This window comes from Eutrigla gurnardus, assembly GCF_963514095.1.
Source record: "Eutrigla gurnardus genome assembly, chromosome: 6".
Classification (NCBI taxonomy): domain Eukaryota; kingdom Metazoa; phylum Chordata; class Actinopteri; order Perciformes; family Triglidae; genus Eutrigla; species Eutrigla gurnardus.
The window spans coordinates 18,255,808-18,278,966 of NC_139920.1; the positions used below are offsets into that span (position 1 = coordinate 18,255,808).

General features: G+C 45.1%; 1 protein-coding gene across 2 annotated transcripts in view; it reads left to right on the plus strand.

Annotated features, from left to right (window-relative positions):
• Positions 1 to 23,159, plus strand: part of arid3a (AT-rich interactive domain 3A) — a 41,810-nt gene that overhangs the window by 11,327 nt on the left and 7,324 nt on the right. Inside the window, exons 2-8 of one of the 2 annotated variants that reach the window (XM_084012462.1) lie at positions 2,148 to 2,849; positions 2,941 to 3,223; positions 17,730 to 17,802; positions 19,751 to 19,934; positions 20,931 to 21,178; positions 21,302 to 21,589; positions 22,485 to 22,574. In XM_084012462.1, coding sequence (XP_083868588.1) covers positions 2,518 to 2,849; positions 2,941 to 3,223; positions 17,730 to 17,802; positions 19,751 to 19,934; positions 20,931 to 21,178; positions 21,302 to 21,589; positions 22,485 to 22,574 — 1,498 coding nt within the window. In that variant the 5' untranslated portion in view covers positions 2,148 to 2,517. Of the gene's footprint in view, positions 1 to 2,147; positions 2,850 to 2,940; positions 3,224 to 17,729; positions 17,803 to 19,750; positions 19,935 to 20,930; positions 21,179 to 21,298; positions 21,590 to 22,484; positions 22,575 to 23,159 lie in introns of both variants that reach the window. The other variant, XM_084012461.1, reaches the window with a different exon arrangement.

Sequence of the window (23,159 nt, forward strand, 5' to 3'; positions counted from 1 at the left end):
CATGGCAATTACTCTACCACCAAGTTTCTGTGCCACATGATATAGGAGGGAAAAACCCTCTTTCCCTATAGCCTCCCAAGGAAAACTATCCCTTCTGGTTCTATCCTCATTGCAGTATGATGAGTGATGAGGTGTTATGTGGGCAAGGACTGCTGTGATGGCCACATTTTGACAGGTTATGCATGAATGAATGCAAAAGTAGCTGAGTTTTGGTTTTGGGTCTTGCCTCAAGGAGCTGCTCATCCAGAGATCATTTATGAAACCAGATGAGGTTTTCATGACATATATGGTCAGATTAAGTTTTTCTCATAATGACATATGTAAGACAGGGGGGAAATAAAATGACAGCAAATCACTATTTAGTTATCGCTGCAAAGTTTTGTCTTCCAGCAACCTGAAACCAAAGTGATTACCCGGAGGTTGAGACGCTCTTCATAGTGATTCGAATTGAAATGCAACTCATTCATGCTTTTATCCAGAGTGTTCTCGGTGTAAACGTTCCATGCAAAACGTTTGAGAGATCAGGGCAGGTGGCGGCTACAGAGGTCTGTCTGTTCATGTATTAGTCAGCACAGCTGAGATGAGTGGTGGCGTACAGTCACCGCTGCCTCCTGTCATGACTGGCACTTTAGCGTGACCAGCACCTGCACTCGCAATTCATTTCCCTCCACGCTGCAGACTCGCTGTCCCTCCCCTTATCTCTGCCTGACTGATCCGAGCTACAGAACCAGACTCCTCAACAAGTTGAACACATTCTGAGTAAACAGAGAGTGGGCTGGACGGTTACTCTACCTCCGGTGTAACTCTGGGCTATTAGGTGTGGTTACTGCCATGTTGTAACTGTCGGATAAATGCCGAAGCTCATTGCTTATAATAGACACTACTTTGCATACCTGAGCACTTCTGGGAACGTTGGAGAAGCATTATCGACCTACAGGAGTTGCAGAAAAACTCCCCCCCGCTTTACAGTTTGAAATCAACCAGTCGAATGAGGGGGAAAACACACCAGTCATACCTGAACACATCTCTGAACACTAATTGGAGACAGCATTGACACCACTAGAGGTGTAACGATTCATTCAATTAAATCAATGAATCGATTGTCAGTCCTAAAGATTCAACTAAATAGATCTGCTAAAATAAATAAATAGAATTAATTGTTTTGGCTTCACCAATAATTGATATAAATGCATTTAATCGGATGAATCGTGATTCTTACTTATGATTAATATTTTAATACGTTTAAGACACTCTCTCCCCTGCCAGCATGTAGACTATTGAAAAATGTTAAAAAATAACTGAGCATTACCTTTTTGTATTCAGAATAAAATATTATGCAGGACTACTTTTTTATAGAATAAATATGTTAAATAGGTCATTCTGTGGTGTGTTTATTTTTTCACCTTTCAGAAGAATACATATAGTCTCACTCGCATTATTGCATGTTTACAGAATCAAATCTAATTGTTAAAAAAATGTTTTTCCTTGAATCGAATCGCCAACTACTGTATCGTTAATGGAATTGCTGTGAAGCCAAAGATTCACACCCCTTGACACCATGATGACGATGCTGGTGGACTGACATCCATCTTGGCTTCGAGCCAACCAGGTGAAGAAAGTGACGGTTCTGTGATTTCACTTCCTCTTTTGCTGCCGAGGCTAAAAAACACTCTGTCCTTCTGTGTGAGCGGCTTGTCGGGTCTGTTTGTGTGAGTAATCCTGCACGCGTTGCACAATTGACAACTCAGTGACTCCGTATTTATGCTGGATGTGGATTTCAGACAGGAATTTGCCTTTTTTTGTGGGTGAAATTGCATAATTTCTTCTCTGCAACATTTTCTTGAGTTACGATTTGTGTCGTAACTGTTCTTGTCTACAAAAATGTACAAAACTTCTCTCTTCATTTGGTCATATCTTCCGTTGACATTGTTTATCTTTTCATATGATGGGGGGTCCAAACAAAGTCGATGCAATAGCAACAACAAAACGAGACGAGATTCTGATTTGTCAAATCGGCGCAGCAAGAAGATGCCCACTTCCTTGCTTCGGTGAAAGTCACCACTGTTGGCCTTCATCTGAAGGTACTGATGTTAACAGACAGTGGGGAAGTAGTAGTCTGACGCTCTGTTTTTCTTTCTGTCCCTCAGGTCTTTGTAATCTGTCAGCACCTTCGCTTCCACTTCTTGTGCCTCGGTGAACGCTGTGTGACTCATCTCTGCTCCCGCCTTTGGGTCCCGGATTTGGCCACTGAGACAAGAGAGAGCCTTCTGTCTCCAGAACTGCAGCGGATCCTTCTCAGAGCTCTGGCCTCCCCACCCCTGCCCCCCGCCCCCCCCTCCTCCTCCTTCCATCCACGATCATAACAATCCAAGCCTGCTGCCAGCAGCTTCGCCACAGTCCCGGTTGGCAAACGCTCCTCCTGGGCAGAAGGATTGACCCACGTCCCCCGACGAGTCCTCCGTTGGGGCAGGGAGGGGAAGGAAAAGGCAGCTGAACGCCACGCCGCTTTCCCCTGAGATGAAGCTGCAGGCCGTCATGGAGAACCTGCACAGGCAGCAGAGGGCCAAGCTGCTGATGGAGCAGCAGCTCCAGCAGCAAGCCGCCGCCCAACACACTCAGGTCCGCACAATTGTTGGCGGCGGCGATGAGCCGATGGGGAGCCCGGCCCCTGAGGCGGAGCAGGCCCAGATGGCAGCATTGGCGGCCATGCGTGCCGCGGCGGCCGGCCTCCAGAGGGTGTCGGACAGTCCCATGTCAGATCGCAGCAGCGAAGGTGACGATGATGATGACAATGAAGACGGGGAGGAGCATTACAAGGACATGATGGGGTCAGATGAGGAGGAGCAGATGTGAGTGCTGAAATGCTAACAAGATGTGTGCAAGAGGTGGTGTTTATCAGCGCGTGTCTTTTTAAAACGTTATCCTGTTTTTATCACGCAGCAAACGGAAATGGGACGAGGACGACTTTGAAGGCGAGATGGAAGAAGATTTTGATGACGATCTGGCGGAGGAGGGTCTGCCGACGGGCCACGAAGCAGTGGCTCCCGGGAAGGGCATCCTCCTTTTGCCCCACCGCCAACTCCACCCCCACTCCCAGCTGCTGAAGGCCCGTCCAAGTGTAGACCAGGAGCCCCGCGTAGCCATCCTGCCTCCACACGCCGCACACAGCCATCTGGGCGGGCAGGACCACGGGGAGTGGACCTACGAAGAGCAGTTCAGACAGGTAGGATGTCAGAAACACAACTCCTCGATCAAATGAACTGACAACGTGAAGGCAAACAGAACATCTAGAGTCCCTTTTCTGTCAGTCGTGAAAACACCCTAAAACCTCGGTTGTCGACCGCTGAGCCACATCTGGCCTTCTCACCCCTCACACGTCACTTTCTCAGCTCAAGTCATCCACCAGGGTGGGAAATTCACACCAGCCGCCAGCCAAATGTTGATAAACCCCAATGCCGAGGCTTTTAAGCTCGTCTTTGCCACCTGACATCTGTCACATTTTCTGGTTTTAAACAGTCCGTTTTTCTGGCCGAGCAGCTTAGTGCCTGGTGAGACTTGACATTTATTTATTACTATGGCCTGAGAGCCAAATGACTGCTGAGAGAGAGGCAGAGAGGCTGAGAGCAGCGAGGGGGAGGGGTAAGGGTGCATTTTAACAGCTTCCCCATGCTGGCGTTTACTGTAAACATGCGAGTGTGCTGGACATTATGAGGGAGGCCCCGGTGGAATAAGACGGGCTGTTTACATGAAGAGATTTAGGTCTGTCAACAAGTTGAGATGGTGGCCTGCTGCTGATTCAAAAGACTGAGAGACGTGGAAGTGATCCACTCTTCACTACGGCGCATGAAAAAATCAAAACAGAATTACTTGTTATTTGATACTTAATGTCCTTGCATTTTCTGCCATATTATTCCACACACATTGATTTTCAGGAATTTTGATCATTACAGTGGTAGTAGTAGTAGTAGTCTTTGAGTTTTTATGTTTTAGAGTTAGTAATTATTACTACATACTTTGATTATTTTATCAATAAAACCCTTTAAACCTGCCTGCTTTTGTGTAAAAAAACGAAAATGTTTATTACAGATATATTACAAAGCGACCATTTCATGCGTAGGCAGCTTATGTGACATAATGGAGACCACGGCTGGAGGCCTTTAGTCATAAAAGCCATAAAAGATGTTTGGCAGTGTATGAGCAGCAGCTTGCCTTTCAGAAATGACACTGTTGGAAGAGAAAACTGATCGGGAATTAAGCCTTGGCCTAGCCTTGCCCCTCAAACACAGCCTGGCCATCAACTGTTAGGAGAAGATTTCTTTCTATTGATGCCTTCAGTACGTTGGAGGTAAACAACCTTCAACCCAACCATATTCTTCATTTCTAAACCTAACCCTATATTCTGTAATTTAAGACCTATTGCTTGTAATTACAGAGCGTATGGACCAGAACTCTCTAAAACCTACACTCTGCTTCTCTAAATAGTCAGCCCCTCCCCATGTGAAGCCTCTAGGGAATGACTTGAATTGATACCCTCAACAGTTGGTGGTTTTCATACCTCAGGTAGGAAACGCAGGACATTTTTATCACGACGTGTCAGTCAGTCACTGACGGTTATGTAATCAAGTCAGCCAGAATATTGGCTGTGCAGATAGCGTGACCCAATCCATTGTTGATTAAAACCTATGTAACGGCCATGTTCCTGCTCCTATAGGGGGACGAGGCTCAAACGGCACGCTGTCGGTTAAAACCAGCATTTTTACATAAAAAGCCTCGCCTCTCAACATCAGTACTGCTTATAGTTAATAACGTTGCACATCCAGGAGTTAAGTATAGCTGATTATCCAGACAGGACTCATTGGCCCTATGATAATTATAGTGATTAGTAATAATTGCAGCTTTACTGATTATGATGTGTGAATGTGCTGCGTAAGGCAATTGGCTCACCCTGATAATTTAAACCATGATTTCAGCCAGTTGAAACAGACAGTCTGCCATTATTCTTATTATTATGACGGACTGAATTCAAATCAAACATTGTAAAATCAATAATAACTGTATAAGGCCTTAGCGTTGAGAAGATTATGTCTCCAATCTCTTGCTGTTACTTTTCCGTGTTCTGGAAAAAATAAATAGTGTTTAATAGTGTGTTTTGTGGAGGGCACACTGGGTGGGGAGGAAGGGGTTAAGACTGTACAGTTTATTTTGGGCAGGTGGGTGGAGGCTGCTGGAATGTGCCTGAGGGAGGGTGATAATGTGGCCACCGGGAACCCCAGATCCTCAGCAGAAACGCTGTGTGCCTCTATCAGTTGGCAACAGCTCTTCCAACCAGAGAACTGTCCTTTTCTCTGTGGTGTCCTACATAAAATCCCAATATCACACAGCAGCAGCAGCAGCGATGCGTCATGAGCCCGTCCAAAACATCTCCCAAAATTGGAGAAACCTTAAGAGAGGAAATTCAAAAGAGAGACTCTTCACATGTCACAGGTTTTGATATGGAGGGGAAACGGTTGTGATAGACAGCAATTGGATTGTGATGTAACAACAGGTTTGTTACTAATTTGGTGAATCTAATTTAAGATCGGTAAAATAGGTCTGACGATGAATCCTATCTAGATCCAAGGTGCCATGCGGGTGAGGGAGCATGCACACAAACCCCACTTTAGGGTGAGGTTTGCCTCGAGGCCGTGTGTGACTGAGATATATCAGCCAAGGCCCGACCTGCATTCCTGGTGGATCAGCCGGCTACCTTCCTGTCTCCTCACTTGCGGCTGAAAGGTCAGACTAAATCAAGCCAGCGGTGTCGTATCTGGCCGTGGCAGGGTGCGGAAGAATTAATTAAAGGACACGGATTCGTGCAGATATCAAATTATGCCAACATGGTTGGATTATTTTGTAATCGAAACTGATTTGTTCTGCTGATGGAATGCCATGCCAGCTTCAGTAGAGTTATTTCAGTGATACCCCTGCAACGCTTGAGCTCACCCCCATCCCAGACCGTTCTCACTCCCATCTCGACAAATACCGACGCTTGGTCAGTCCTTGGCGTCTGAGGCCGACCCCTTAGCATCTGTATGAAACGGGCTTGCAGCGAACTCCAGTGTAAACCAACCAGGGTTACCCCCGTACGGCCTGCAGCCCAAAGGTTTGCATGCATCTGTTCTAAATGCTGGAAAGGTTTGCGTTTATTTGCTGCACCCAGCTGATATTTCAATGCTGAATATATGCCAAGTATATTTTGGTTTTCAAACCAATATTCTGCTGTTTGACCTGGGCTATGCTAGCTACGTTAGCAACGTGAGCAACGTTTGTGTTTATGTTATTTATTTTGATTCCCTCTTTTCGCTCTGTTCTTTGGCTCCTGAGCAGCGGCGTCGCAAACATATTTTTGGATGTGCGATTCCAACCTGGGCTCATTAATGTGCAGTCAATGTTCATATAACTGGTCCAGTCCCCTGCCCCCTATTCATAAACAGTATCCACCTCGGGCCAGAATTTGTCCGAAGGCCCTGCAGAGCCTTTGAAGTCTCCTCTCCTGTGTCTCTGTCTGCTTTAAACACCAGCAGCTGGGCAGATGGAGCCCAGATGGACAGTAAAGTAGGGATGTCTTTAAAAATTCATGGCACTCACCATGATCAGGGCGAATGGAGGGGAGCTGGCATTAAACATTAAATTGCTCACACACACACACACACACACATTGGGAGTGGGGGGAAGGGGCTGTTAGTGACAACAGGAAGTGTAGCTTGAATGAGAGCCAATTGGGAGCGACACTTATTGGGATTGCCCATCAGGTTTCTGCTGATACAGCTGTCTGATAAGTGCTTGTTAGCTTTATATTCCTCTGTAGTTTCGTCCAGGCCTTTTAATCTGCCTGAGGGTTGTATGAATAGGACGGGCCGTGTTGTTTTTGCATTTAATATGAATTTGTCCATTTTCACAGCTGTAGATTTGTAGATTTTGAAAATCTGCTCCATGCTGCTTTGTATAATGAAATTAAGATAAAATAACTTTGTAATGTCCCTCATCGTTGTTTTTCTACACACTTGTGAATGATTTGTATCCCATGAATTGACATCTCGTTGTCCTACATCCTCAAATCAAAAGGCCATTTTGCTGTTAATGAATAACTATGCTTAATTACTCTGGCAACAGTTTACACATAGTTTTTCTGCGATACATGAACTTGTTATAATCCATTATTTGAGGGCCGTTTACACAAAGTTTTCAACATAATAGACAAAAGTAGTTTTACATTCGTTTACATGACAATGGAGTTTTGGGGGGGCTGCAAACAATAACTTCTGAAATCAGGTTCCAGAGGGAAATCTTTTGAATACGCAACTCCAGCGGTCACCGTTTAAACTTGCAAAACTGGTCCCCGTGGAAACGGTGACGTAACGGCTCCACGTCGCACATGCGTATCACGTTAGAAGACGACACAAACGTTGGCCGATTGCTGAGCTGTGTTTGTGTTCTCGGTTTTCTGTGCACATATTCGCCATGATGTTTGTCACCGCGCTGAGAAAACAAAGCATTTTGTTTGAAGGATTGAAACCTTTATTGGGGTTCACCGGATGCACAAGAAGGGATATCTATTACAAAGTCTCACTGCCAACTACTGGCTCGGCATGCATACTGCAGCGTTTTAGGTCAGTGTTTGCGGATCCGTGTGCATGTGGATCATTTTGAAAACAGTGTTGTCTTTTTTAAAAAAACATACTATTTGATCATCTGGTTCCCTGGACTGGAGTCTCTCTGCACGGGCTGAATTAATCAGCAAGGGGCAGTTTTCATAGAATGGATTATGTTGTCCCTGGAGAAACCTCTGTGTGCAGCGATCTGTGTTTAACAAAAATAATACAAGGTTAATTGGGCCCGCTCATGCCATGGGAACAAAAGGCTGAAAACAAAGGCAGCATGGGAAGACCCCTGGAAGTCTTCCTGTTGAGTGGAGGAGGAACAGCTAGGGAGGGGAAGGAGGAGGTGTGACTGAAGGAACAGGAAAAATATTCAGTTGGCGTTGGGCTTTGATCCGCTGCCAAGTAGAGTGTGCAGTACACGCTCGTTTGGAGGCGAAGCTCTGCAGAGCATTATAATTGTGTCCAACGTGCAGCGTGCGGCGCAGAGCTGATGTCAGAAACTGTACAGCCATGGGGATTCTGGAAATTGGCAGGCGCTCAATATGGAGGAGGAGAGGGGGGTTGGAGCAGGAATGTAAACAAAGATTGCGTAAAGGCTGAGGCTAGCTCCCTCGTCCTGTCTTTTTCTTTGCCTGTTGCATAGATTTTATTCCGGCACGCTCCTGAATGACGTGTGTCGTTACTCCCTCACGCCTCCTCCTGATGTGTTTGTATCTTTCTTCTTTCTTAAAGACATATCTGATTGCTGGTTCATCTTTCTCTCCCCGTGTTTGTTCCTGCGTTAGGAACTTTGTACCGCAGCCTCGTGTCTTAACATATGCTCCGAAAAACATGATCGGCCCTGAATGGTTGGAGTTGCCAACAAACAAACCACTTAAGTGACATCTTTTCACGCGGCGACCCAGTGGAAGGTGCGGTCGAACAAAAGCGCTGCATGCGGGATTTCGCCTTTGCATGCTTCTGAAAAGGCAGCGCGCGTTGGAAGCTTTTCATTCCTGGAAGAATCTATTAAGAAATGAGGTCAAACATACATAAAGATACTTTGCCACCGCACGTTCTCAAGGTCCAAATGTCGTCCGGTGCGATCAATAGCGCCAACATTATGCAGAGCAGGGCACTTTTCACAAGAGTGCTTTGATCCATAATCACATGTGACCCCTGTGACACTCCAGCTGCCCTGTCTTGTCTGTATGATAATAGCTGGAATTCCTTCGTTGTGTGGGCATGACTCTGTTCACACTACACATACGAATAGTAACGTTTCACACGCGTATGAACTGATAATAGAGCTTTTCCACTGCAAATATTTTGGACATGTCATAGCAAGAAGGCCACAGGCGTAGCTAATAACGTTGATAATGGCTGCATACCATTCAGATGTTTCCCATTCTGGGGCGCTGCGATCAGAGAGCAGCTCATGGTTCAGCTTCAGAGACAACAGTGGAGTGTTGCAGACCTGTAGTAGTATTTTTTCATGTTTTTATATACAGCATGTAACCAGTTTGTGCATGAACATCTACACAGACCTCCTGTGTTGTCAGAAAACGTGCATTCAACACATTTCTAAGACCTGAAGGATACACAAGGCATTTAGTTGAGAAGCGGTTGTTTGCAGAAGAACTTCTCATTATTTGAGCCTTTTAAATGCTCCGGGTAGAGGACAAACCCAGGGTTATCTTGGGGTCAAACTGCAGCCCATCCACCTATTGATTTGGACGGCCTTCGCCACATGACCACGACATCTCAGGGTCTGGTGAGCCGCGTGGACAGATATCTGCCCTCCACGGGGCCTGGGTGTGCCAGATATGTTTTTAAGGCCGCTGTTGTCAACCATTAAACTCCTCGACCTCCCCATCCGCCACCGTGGTGGACGGTGCAAGCACCCGACCGTGTGCCTCCCCCTCTGCACAGCAAGGTGCTTTATTCTGAGCAGCGGCGTAGCACAATGCCCATTTTAAATAAAACTACCGCTTTGTCCTGTTTGTATACAAGCTCTGTGACAGACTTTCCTCTGAACCTTCAGCTATCTCTGTCTCCATCACTCTGCTTTCAGACACAAACGTTATCACTGCATCTGCACTGGCGCTGAATAAATACCTTACGCTCATTAGATGATTATCTAGGAGCTAGATTATCATTAAGAAAATCATGAGCTAGATTGTAGCAGGGGCGTAGCCATCATTTCAGAAGTGAGGGAAACAGATTGTTCAGGAGAAAGCCGACATCAGTTAAGTTTATCATCCTCGCCTCTCCTTTAGCGGCTGAAGAACCAAACAACCTCAAACAGCTACAGTATGGCACAGACCCAAGTCAAATAATCAAAATCGAAAGTTTGAGCTGCCAAACTTTGGTTGAGTTGACACAGAATGACCCTCAGGCATCTGCAGGGTAAATAGCCAGATAGTTAAGTGCCAACACTGAACACAGAAAGTTCAGTAAAACATTGTTCCTGTTAGCAGTTCCAACTCAAACAGTTCAGTTTGAAGAAAGAGTGCAAGGTTTTTTTGCCTCTTGCTGCCTGGTTTACTGAACATTATTACAACAACAGCGCTGCCGGCGAACGTCTCAACTCTCTGACGCGATCAGTATGCCGGCGTCTATTCATGGTGCGTTTAAGGACAGCTCAGATAAAAGTGTTACGACATATGATGAATGAACAGATGAATTGAGCGGTTGTAAAAAGTGCGGGGGGCATGTCTGGGTCATGATTTTCTGAGGGGAAGGCTCGCTTACAGATATGCATCTCATTTACAGGTATTCCTATGATAACACCGTTCTGGGACACCAAATAACGGATGCTCACTGCGGTGTCGGTTATTTGCTGTCTCTCTGTCAACGTGCCGATTTATAATCTTAAACGGCTGCTACACCCACTTCCCCTCGTCGGGTCTGCTCGGCTCCGCCCTGCCCAGTTTGGGCATCCATCATCGTGATACTACTCATTAGCACTGCGGTTACAACAGATTGCTCGCAGCCACATACATCAAACTCCGGAGAGCCCTGGGAAAGCTGGCTGCTATTTCTGATTCTTATCCAAATCTACGAGCCATGGCAGCTGAGGGTGGCCGGCAGGAATGGAATGCAAGCATGTTGGTGTGGGATAGTGCTTGTTCTGGTTTTATGTCCCGTCTTCGCCAACTGGTTTTCACCCTTTTTCTGGTGTCAGCAGGGGAAACCGTATATCCACTTATATCCGACAGAAGCCGAGCTTAAAAATCCTTTGGCGACGCGTTGCATGCCGAAGAGTCCCTCACAACTTCTCACACCATAAAGACACCGTGTCCTTAAAGATCATTGCATTTCTGGCGTGTCACTGAATTTCCAGTGTGTATTCCTGTTCATCAGGAATATAGTTGTGTCTGGAAATAAGAGGGAATTGTAAACATTAGTTATTTATAGCAAAATATGTTTTTAAGGTAAATGTGACTGTAGCAGGGAAGAAGTCAGTCACAGCAGTGTTTGTCTCAGCAGGCTGTCGGCTCTTCATCCTCTGTCGATGGGGTTGATTTTACGAGGTCATCCAGTCAGTTAGGATTATGATGTGTTTGATCCCGCCCTGATCAATACAACAGCGCTCAATGCCTCTGCAGTGGGACAGCTCTATTGTTGCCGTTAATGTTGTGCCTGTCGGGGGATGGGGAGGAGAGGACAGAGAGCGGAGGAGACCAAGATGGAATCATTACAGACGTCCGTTTACGGTGAGACGTGTCATTGAAGTTCTGTCACGTTGCTCTCAGCTCTGTCGACTGACTGGATTAAGTTCTCTTCCAGATGGACATTAGAGTCGCAAGGAAGCTATTTCATTTTGCATACTGCCAAAGCAAAGATTGTGTATTAAAAGCCTCTGTATTAAACATTGGACATGAAGAAAATACATTCAGCACTTACAGTCCACATTTGTATAAATCGTAAGGAAGAATACTCTCTGCTCCTTTTCATGCTGTTAGATCTCAGCGGTCGGACAAGCTGGCCAAGAAACTCATTTCCTGTGTTTTTATTTTTAATGTTTTTATTTTTAGTTTAGTGTTTCTGTTTGCAATTTTTCAGTGTTTCGTTTTAGTGAAATGTGTTGCTTTTGATCAAAGAAGGATGTGTGTGTGGTAATGAGTGTGCCATATCACCATTACAGGTCACATTAAGTTGAATTATGATACCACATAATAATGTATATCTCCAACGGAGCTGCCATTTAATTCAATTGAGCAAATAAAACATGAAAACAACAGAATTTGATCCCCATAATCTGGACATTGTTATTATATATAAGAGTGCTATACAAAGAGGCTGCTTCCCTATGAAAACATCCTCATCTGAGTTGAAACCGAGGCTGACCCGAACACGGATTCGAACCGGCGCCCCTCTTGCTGTAAGGCGACAATGCTAACACCACAAGAAGGCTGCTATCCTCTGTGCAAATGTATCCCTGAACCTGTCTGTATGACGTTCATGTCCATTGTCTGCTGCTGTGGATACATTTCTCTAGAATAGATTTCTCCCTCTGTGACCGACGGAGTCTCAGTGCTAAATGTCATTCCCTCGATACGTCCATAACCGCGTTCCTCTGAGTTGCCTAGTTACTAAACACACTGTTTGATTCTGAGGTGATGATGCATTACCGACTGATGATCAGTGACAGCCAACATGACTTGAGAATGAAAAGGCACAAATAAAAAGTATTTTCACGAGATTAAAAGGAAGGAGACGTCACAGCTCTGCTCACATCGCTTGATGAACGTGTGATCTCTGGGAAGTTTCGAGCAGATTCCTTAGCAACAAAGAGAAAGAAAAACAAGAACATGGGCTTGTCACTTCAAGAATGGGATTCTTTTTTATGTAGCTGTCGAGCAGAACGGAGAGATTAAGAAACTGTTTTAATGTGGTTTCTCAGGCGGGGTAGGTCGATCAGTATTCACTGTTGAAGGTAATGAAGACTTTCTGTAAATCTGTGTTGATTTATTTTCTACAGAAGTTGTCTCATTTTGTCATAAGGGATTTAATTTCTCCAGCTGCCAGGCTTATCGTGCTCAGCAAACTCTGTAAACTGGTTATCTTCTATAGAATTAAAGGCCAATCCAAAAATGTACAAATATGGCAGCACTCCACTTCGCTCCTTTGCATCTTTGGATGGAAATAAATAAATGTGACTGCAGTTCAAGCCTAAAATAGTGGAGAGAGTCAACTGTGCTAACTGCCGACGCCCTTACCGTGATGACGGTGATCAGACAAGGGCTTCGATAGTCCCCTTATAATAGAGTATTGCCTTCATTACAGTTAAATGAATCTAGATAACAGGAAGTGAAGGCTCGGGATCAACACCCGGAGGAAGGAAGTCAGACTTGACTCCTCCCCTTCCACTTTCTGTGTTTCTGTCTCAAACTCCCTTCGAAGCAGCAACCTCAGAGCCAGCAACTTGTCCTCCTGCCCGACGTTGATCTGTATTCTGACACGGACGTCTCCTCCTGAGCTAAAGTATAGACGGGCTTCACCGCCGACACATTATGGTTTTTGTTCTCATCACACAGTCCACTATGCGTTTTAAGGTTTTATGCAAAGTTTTCTTTTGCCATGTTAATGACGGGGCTCGATGTTCCATCAGAACAAGTGCCGCACCACAGCGGCCCCCGAAGCTTAGCGCCGCCCAAGATCATTGTGATTGGTTGATATAAATACAAACGAGTCTGAGTGTTTGCGATATACTGTAGCCAGACCCTTCTACTGTGGAGACTACAGTAAAATTGAATTATAGGCTGACCCTCCTCAGTGAAATTCCTTCCGTTTTTATTGAGGCCAAAGCTAGGTGAACAACTTTCACAAACCAAGCTTCAATTGAGCTTTGACCTCATCTGTTATCCAGGTTTCTTCACCTCCAATATCCTCCTTCTAGCCATTAAATAGAGACACACACACACACACACACACACAGTCATCTTTCATTTTAATTCTTCTTATTATATTGTACTGTGTCGTTGTGCAGCAACCGCCAAGTCAAATTCCTTCTTGTTTGTGCTAACATACTTGGCCATAAACCGTCGCTGGTTCTGATCTTACAGAATATATACGTGTGTGTGTGTGTGTGTGTGTGTGTGTGTGTGTGTGTGTGTGTGTGTGTGTGTGTGTGTGTGTGTGTGTGTGTGTGTGTGTGTGTGTGTGTGTGTGTGTGTGTGTGTGTGTGTGTGTGTGTGTGTGTGTGTGTGTGTGTGTGTGAATCCACCACTCAACGTCTCTTTTTAAGAGTTAATTTGAGCAGCATTTTTCCATTCGACTCAGGCTTGACGACATGTAGGAAACAAGTTCATACTAATCTCTTTCATGAGAAGAAACGACTCAAGGTCTCTGGGAATTAATAGCAAGTTGTGAAACTGGTCCTCCCGCATTGAGTCGAAGGGGATTAACTTTCAGTGTAAATCCAGTTTCTTGTGAAAATCACAGCGACTTCCATTAAATGAAACACGTTGCGTGCAAATGATTAATCCCACCTCAAGGATATGACTCCCTTTGTAGGTTTGAAGGCAGACGTACACGTAATCATGTCAACGTCGCTTTTGTTGACACGATTGTGTAAATGTGTTTATGTTTGTATTGAGCTTGTCGTTTACAGTGTTTGTGGACCGACTACATGATATCGGAGGTGTTTGTTATTGTTTGGAATCATGAGGGAGGCAGAATATGAGAAACACCTCTATGTCCTAAACACTGGACATGAACCCGGTATATTATACTAGATGTGTGTACATAACAATGTGTTGAAATGTACACATGTAAACCAACACCAGTTCTACCTTTTAAAAATGATTTTAAACTCATGAGAAGATTATTTTTAAACGTAGTGTTTGTGCACACACACACGTTTGACTGCGAGTCTTCTTTTCCGTTGCAAAGCGTCGACGTGCTATGTGACACTTGTGCACCGGCTCGCTAACTTCCATTTGCATTAATAGTGAAGGGAACCCCTCCCCCTCTCTCTCTCTCACACACACACACACACACACACACCCACACACACACACACACACACACACACACACACACCCCACCCCTTTGCTTGATAGCAACAGGCCACTCTTTGGTTACTGATTATTTGTAGTATAAAAACACTCTGTTTTCTCGTCTGTTTATAATGTATCTGCAGACGGGCTGTCGCTGACCTACTTGGAACGATCAGACAACAAACACGGAGTAATTGTTCAAACGTGGCTGTGAAGTCTGCAGTCTGGTCACTTCAGCAGTTCACCGGGCAGCATTTGGTTCACATTTCCGCTGTCGCCATTTGTCACCGGAACAAACTCCTGTCTTTGATGCTAATTCTCTAGTTCCAACAAAATAAGTATCATCCCATAGAATAGCTGTATCATCTGTAAATGTGGCTCCATTGTTGGTTTTAAAGCGGGAGGGAACGTCTTAGAAAGCCTGCAGCCTTTTACGTGATCTGGAAATGTGAAGTCTTCTAGTCAACTCTGCTGTTTTTATGGGCTTTTTTTGTTGTTGCGGGGGATTTGGTGAAGGGGCGTTAACTAGCTCCCAGCGTAACCAGTTGGCCCAGTTTCTAGTCGTTTATCTAGTTTCTTGTCGTTTATCTGAATAGCAGAGCTTAAATCCTTGAGGGGCCCTGCCCCCTTGCACATGTATACAACACCCACACCAACCTCTATATGATAAAGTCTCTCTCTCTCTCTCTCTCTCTCTCTCTCTCTCTCTCTCTCTCTCTCTCTGTCTCTCTCTCTCTCTCTCTCTCTCTCTCTCCCTCTCTCTCTCTCTCTGAGAGATACAGACAGACACAAAAGAGAATATATAATCAGGCGTGGTCGTGCTGGTCGGACAGGATCCTGATTGACCACTTTGGTCAACCAGGTGTCCCACTGTGATGATGTCATCTCTGCAGCCTCCACCCTCCCCAGACCCATTACAGCTATGGCCCTCCATAATACAGCTGGTCCATTACCAGCGGCTGTCCAAGCCGCAGGTTGACAATGTTTTCAAGTGAACGTATCGTATGGAGAGTGATGTTTACATTTGCACCCACTGGATAAATCCCCATTTAGCGCCTTTTCCTTAGATTTACTTTAGATTTACAACTTTTGTGTTTGAGTTCTTGCAGGCGAAGGTCAAACTGAAATGTTAGAAACGCGGCGGCGGACCGAAACGGAAGACAACATCAATACAAAGCAGGATGCCGTGCGTACGCCCATGTTGTTAACGGTGAATAGTGAATGAGACTTGAAAGTGGATATGCATTAGTAAGAGGGATACCGTGAGCATGTTAACACTTGGCTGCGGACTGACAGCCCCTTCAGTTGGCAGGGAAACAGTGGAACTAATCAACACCGTGCCATGTCAACACTGCAGCGCTGCGGCTTCACCGCTATGACTCGCTTATGGATGGACACGGAAATCTCCAGCTTCAACTGTCCATTCGCTGTTGTGTCGCGTTGCTCACGCTGATTACTAAGTAGGAAAAAAGTGGTTGCATCTTGTCAGTTGTTTTTTTCTGCCGTGTTGCCACATCTGGAGCGACTGAACATCAGCCCCCTTGTTTCCATGTGACAGCGCTCCCTCCTCGCCACCAGGGAAATATTTGTTTGTGTGATGAGAACAGGAGGAGAGGGGGGTAGCAGGGGTAGAGAGCACATAAAGCAACATGGGGGGGGATGGGAGTTTTGAGGAGGGGGGTAATTTCCAAGATTTATGGTGCGGCACTTCACGAAAAGCATGCATCCTGTAATTACAACTCCCCTTTGCCTCCAGCAGGCCTGTACATCAGGCGGCATCCCCCACCTCAACCCTCTTCAGGCCCTGCCCCTCTGTTCCCCCAGAGTAAAAGATCTCATGGCAGCTTGGTGTCACTAATGAGGGCTGAATGCCACAATGAGGGGCAGTCTGTTAGTGATAAGAGGCCAATACTGTCACTAATCATACCAGACTTCAGCTTGACAAGCCTTTCATTTTCATTTCCTCTGCCCGAGGGCTTTGAGGCAAATGCAGAAATGTTTTGACTGCAGTTTGTTTTGTTCACATTCACTTGCTGACATGAGCTAAGTTGGTATTAAGCTCTCACTTCAGTCAAATGTCAAATGAGCATGCAGCGTCCTTGTTTGAGTTTTTGTGCACTCCGACTTGTTCAATGGGGAATTTTATCGGCAATGCGGCCAATAAACGTGACAGGGAAATAAGAATAGAGCTGCAACAAAAACGTTAATGTAAATTATCAAAATAATGACAAAACCTCCATCTCATCTTCTCTCCTAATGTCCAAGTGGAAGTCTTTAAGTGACTTGTTCTGTCCGATTCAGAGGCTGGGACCAGAAAACGTGTGTCCCTAATCAATGATGGAAACAGTTGCTGATTAGTTTTCTCTCTCGCCGGCTTCATGTTGTTTACGAGGTTAAAGATTTCCTGTGACGTGAGATATGAAATGCTCTTCAATAGAGTGTCCACCATGACAGGTGGTTGTGGCTCGGCCTGCTCGCTGCGTGTTGTTGTGTCTGTGTGGTAACAATCCGCTGCCTGTGTTCAATAACCGCTTATGAAACTCCATGACCTCACAGAGATACTGTGTGATATGGAGCTAGCTGTAGATACCACTGCGAGCTGAACCGCTGCTATGACGGAGTAACTGTTGTCATCGAGTGTGTGACACATAGAAAGACCTCCTGCGAGATATTTCACTATCACACTCGCAAACTGGGATGGAAAAAACAACCGCAGGCTTCAATGGCCTCACTGTACTCCCCCGAGTTGGCGCCCCACTTTTACTGCTAACTTTCACCGAGCGTTTCCAGAGCCCGGGGCCCCGCTAGCAGCTGGACCCACATCAGGTTCTCATCAAGCCAGACCAGTCCACTGCATTTCTTTCAGTTTCTCTCTCCGTCATCTCTTCTTATGATCAGAGGAGCCCGGTTTGCTTTCTCACGACGGCCCTTTAAGGATGGTTTAAAAAGTGACTAGATTGTCCGCTCTTCGATGCATCATTACGTTACTTATGTGACTGAGATCTGACATGGAAATATCAGCGTTTCCTTCAAACATTTGTTGCATTTTATGTAAAAGCATAAGTTGTTGCTTCATCCGTTTCTCTCCTCTTCCTCCCCACAGTTGTATGAACTGGATAGAGACCCAAAGAGAAAAGAGTTTCTGGATGACCTCTTCAGCTTCATGCAAAAGAGAGGTATGTTACTGTGTGTGTGTGTGTGTGTGTGTGTGTGTGTGTGTGTGTGTGTGTGTGTGTGTGTGTAACTCATTAAAATACACCTACATCCATTCAGTTTCTTATCTTGCCCTCTTCATCGTATTAAATCATCCCCATGCTTTCTCTCGAGGCATAGTTATACAGAGACACTTAATAGTTGAACATAGAGAGATGACACCCCTCCCACCCCTCCCCCTCCTGACATATGACACAGCATCGTCTGCTCATCTTTCACCCACATGGGTGGGGTCTTTATTCATTTCGGAGACGATTGCTTTATGGTTGCACAGCCCCTTGTCGTTCCCAGGCTATAACTAGAAGGGGACACGTCGTTTCAATGCCTGGGAATGGATTGGTTTACCTTCCCATCCTGCTGATTGTCCTTCTAACGTGCTGGTGACACGCACAACATCAAAACGGCTAACCGAGCCCATAAAGAGAATCACATTTTTCATCATATTTAGGGCACTGCTTTTGTATTTGCATGTTCGGGCTGTGCAAATGCCCAAGGACTCATCTCAGACCTTCATAAAGAAGGTGTGGCTGTAGCTCAGTGGTTAACATAGCAATTGTCCTTTAAAGTCATTTCATGCATGCACCTGTGTGTACGATACGATTGAAATAAAGGTCATGTTTAATTCCCAGGCAGACTTGACAAGTTGATTTATGGCTGATGATCTAATCAGATCAGCTGGTGACAACTGACATGGGAGACATCAGACATGTGATCATAACTGACAAAATACAACAGCACAGTTTACAGTGTCAAATCCTCTGGCAATGGGCGGATCTGCCAAGTCATGGAGCAACTGAGACCGCCATCTGCAGGTCATACCGACAACTGTGGCGTCATTCCTTAAAGGTTGAGTAGGTGATTCTATACAGAAACACTTTCTGTTATATTACTTGAAATCCTGGTAACATACCGATAACAATGAATACATGAAATGCTCTGACATAAAAACATTTTTAAAATGTCTTTGTGGCCATGGCAGGACTGTTTAAACTCAATCAAAACCGCCGGGCCGGAGAAAATGATTGGACAATTTGTCAATACTTCCTGATTGCGTGCCGATCTCGAGCACCCGTTTGGCCTTCTGGGGGAGCGGCTTTGAACAGAGGTCTTAATGAAGGAGGTGGGATTTTTTCGGCGATGTGTTCAAAGTCAAAATCTCTGGTTTTTCCAAATAACCGACTCGACCTTTAATATGCAAATCCAGGACTGATCATATTTCATGTCAAACATGGGCCTGAAGTTTGGGTTTGGCTTCCTTCTGTCATAATGAATGTCATTTGATAAAATGATTCATGAAGGCTTTGATTTCCGTTGCTGAAATGACATTTGTCACAGATTAATAAGAAATTGCAGGTATTGATTAGGTCTCGTCACTAACTTACATGCATGTCATCTCGAGCTTTTTCAGGTTAAGTAACATCACCCAGGCAAATTCTGGTTAAAACATTTTATGTGACACATTTCCACTATAAATGTGTAAATGTTATAGTCTATTAAAACTAATGATCAAAATCACACACTCATCAATACACTTTCAGATATCGTTCCCTCATTAAACGTGGTGTCAAAGCTTTTTTCTTCATACAATCCATTGATCAGTCACATGACTGCATGTTTTTTTTACCATATTGATGGACCTGCTCCTTGCTGTGTGTGCCTTTTGTTAGAAAAGAGAATCTGTTGAAAGACATAGATAGTTTCATGGTTCAGGTTAAGCACATGTGTTGAGTAGACATCATCACACCTCAGCACCACCATCCAAGTTCTGATTAAATGTATGTGGGTTTCGGGTCTGTGTCAAACCCCAAAGGATTCCCAGCAAGAATTCTGTTGACATGAAAAGAAGTCTCATGCCTTTTTTTTTTTTTTTTAAATCTCTGTGTTGATCCCTGTGTATGTCTGTTATTTCAGGAACCCCAGTGAATCGTATTCCCATCATGGCCAAGCAGGTCCTGGATCTGTACATGCTCTACAGGCTGGTAACAGAGAAGGGCGGCCTGGTGGAGGTCATCAACAAGAAACTGTGGAGGGAGATCACCAAGGGACTCAACCTGCCTACCTCAATCACCAGTGCAGCCTTCACCCTCCGCACACAGTCAGTACACACACACACACACACACACACACACACACACACACACACACACACACAGACACACTACAGATCAACTGATTTGTTTCTATAACTTTAAAAACTCCCACACCTCAAATCCTTTTTTTCTGCTCAGCCATTTCAAGTATGTGGAGCTGCTGGCTATCACATGTCAACAACCATTGGGTTTGACAGATTTAACACCCGTGTTTGAAGTCATTTCCTGTAGTTGGTTCAGATCGCGGTGCGTTCTGGCTCCTAATTAGCTACAATGTCGATCCCCGCTTACGAGAATGAGACCTGTATTTTCAAGATTCTTAAGCTGAGCAATTATTTAGTTAATTTTTGTTAGTTGTCCATCACTTGATATCTTGTATGATTTGGAGCTGGCATGACTCTAGCTGTTTGACGGTGTGTTTAAAAAGGCGTCCAGCAATTTTGTATTTCCATAAAGTTTGGGAACTTGTGGGATAGTAATAAAAAAATCAATCCACTGAGGCAACATATCCTGTATTTTAGTGCCTAGTATAGATGAAACACTAAATAAGGGAAACACTTCCCACAATGCATGTTGATAACCTCTTCATTAGGCCCTCCCTGTCTGGTAAATGTCTGTCAAGCTCTGTTACAAATTAGTTTAAGGTCACTCCGAGACAATCATGGTGGGTGGGCATGATAGGTACTAACAAGAATAATGCAAGTACGTCACCTTCAGCAAATACACTCAACTGCTTTTTTCTTTATTTTATTTTAATTATATAATTGCTGTCTGACCAGATGGAGATTGAGGTTGTAGTGTAGAACGTTTCTGTTGTCCTGATGTCACCGGGAGCTCAGGGTTAACTTTTCAAGGTCGTAAAATCTGTAGAAGACCTTGAATAATGGTTTAGCCCAGCCGAAGGAGTTGACATTTCCAGCAGTAGCAGTAGTTAATAGTCAGTGACATCCCTGTGCTGCCAGGTTTTTAGTAAAGACCCAAACACATTGTGTTCCTTTCAGATACATGAAGTACCTGTACCCATACGAATGTGATAAGAGGGGTCTGAGCAACCCCAATGAGCTCCAGGCAGCCATTGACAGTAATCGGCGGGAGGGCCGACGACAGAGCTTTGGCAGTTCCCTCTTCACCTACTCACCCAACGGGACGCCCACCATGCTCTCCTCACCCAAGCTCCCCCCAGCCAGTGTGGGCCTGACGATGGGCACCAACGGGGCCTCGCTAACCCCCATCCACAAGATCAAGAAGGGTGAGTTATATTTTTAAATTAGCATAGAAATCCTGCGTATGTCTCCAGATAGTTCCTCTGTGAAGGACCATACCAAAACAGTATATTTACTACCTGTCCCCCTCTATGGTGCACCGCCAGAAGAGGAGGGAGGCCAGAATCTGCCAGGCCTCGGTGTGACTCGTCATCCAGTGGGGGCCCTGGCCGGTCACTCCATGGCTGCTATGCATGCAGCAGCAGCTCAGGCAGCGATGGTGGCTCAGATGGCAGCTCTGGAGCAGCTGAGGGACAAACTGGAGGCTGGCGAGCCACCAGAAAAGAAGATGGCACTGCCAGCGGAGGAACACCACCGACTTCTGCAGAGAGCGCTGCAACACAACCTGCTGGCCATGACCACTCAGATACCCATGAATATCCGCATCAATAACCAAGGTAACCAGGCAGACACATTTCTGGATGTTCTTCTTACATCGTCTCACCAACACAAGTGTGAATCAGCTTTCTTACATCTGCTGGGTCTCAAAAGGTCTAACTTTAGTGAAGTTTCTCAGACCTGAGTTGATCTCATCTTTGGTCTGATAATAGAATATATTTTTTCTCTCTGCTGAATTAAAAAAAGTGAATAGGTGGCCATCTATTTCAGTCAGAGCAGCAGATAGGAACCGCGTCATTTGGTTCAGTTTATTTATATCACATAAGAATAAAACTTAAACCCCTGATGATTAATGACATTGCCTTAATGTAACGTGTTCATGGACAATGGAAGAGGTTGAAGGGTGTTTGGAATTGAGTTTTTCGAAAACTATATAATTTCAATCTGCATTAATGGAACAAAATGCATGTCAATATGACCATGCCACATCTGCTTTGGGTATCATTGTGGATTTTAAATGGTTTTAACCCAGAATTTGAGCTGGGTTTCACACACACTCCCTCTTCCTGGCAGTTAATATCTCAAGACACGTGTTACCTTACCACAAACCACAACATCCAACACAGTGAGGATCTAAACTCTACGGGCCCATACGTTGACCTGTTTAGCTTATAGACGCAGCATGCATTTATATGCAAAGTGCATGTGTCTGTCTGAGCGGGGATTCCCTGCTGCCAGCACACACTTTGAACTTATAGCAGAGTTTGTCTGGGTTGCTGCTTGTTATCTGATTGAAGATGCAAACTGTTTCTCTGAAAATACAGGCGACTTCAGGGAAATGCACAGCTCAGGCTGAAGTCACCTCTGGATTATTCATATAAAGACACCTTTATTGTGACTAAAAACTGCCATTTTGATAACACAGCTCTTCTTTGTGGTTTACCTCCTTTACAGACAGCAGACAGGACTCGGCCCTGAACCTCACCACCAATGGCACGAGCAGCATCAGCATGTCAGTGGAGCTCAACGGCGTGGTGTACGCTGGTGAGTGTCGGCGTTACGTGGCGCTGGACGTCCATCTTTCTTTTCAGATAATATGCACTTTCATTTCATATATAGTCAGGAACTCTCATTGAGTGGTTCAGCATTGAAACTCACGTCTGTGTGTTAAACATGGAGCTACAGAAGATCTATGAGACTATTATCTTAGCTTAGCATAAACACTGGAAACAGGGGGAAGCAGCTAGCCTTTCTTTGTCTAAATAATTGTGTGTGGTTTAAGGGGAGTGACGTGATTTTACTATTTCTTAGCTTCAAGCGCTGTAGCATGAGAACAGACCCAGGATCAGAGGATCTGAGAAACAAACAGCATTCACTAACTCCATGAACGCCTGGCAGCACAAATGACCCAAGGTCAGGCTGTCCTGATCATAAAAGACCCCCAGAAGGGAGCATCTCCTCCCAATACCAGTAACCCGCCTTTGTACAACATAGAAGCTCCTGTCAGGCATCACTGTGGCTAACATGAGTAGGCACATAGATCAATACATGATCGGGGCCCAGAAAGCAGTTGTTAGTAACACCAGAGCAGCCAAACACCAGCTGCTGAGTGGCTACGGAGACCGGTGT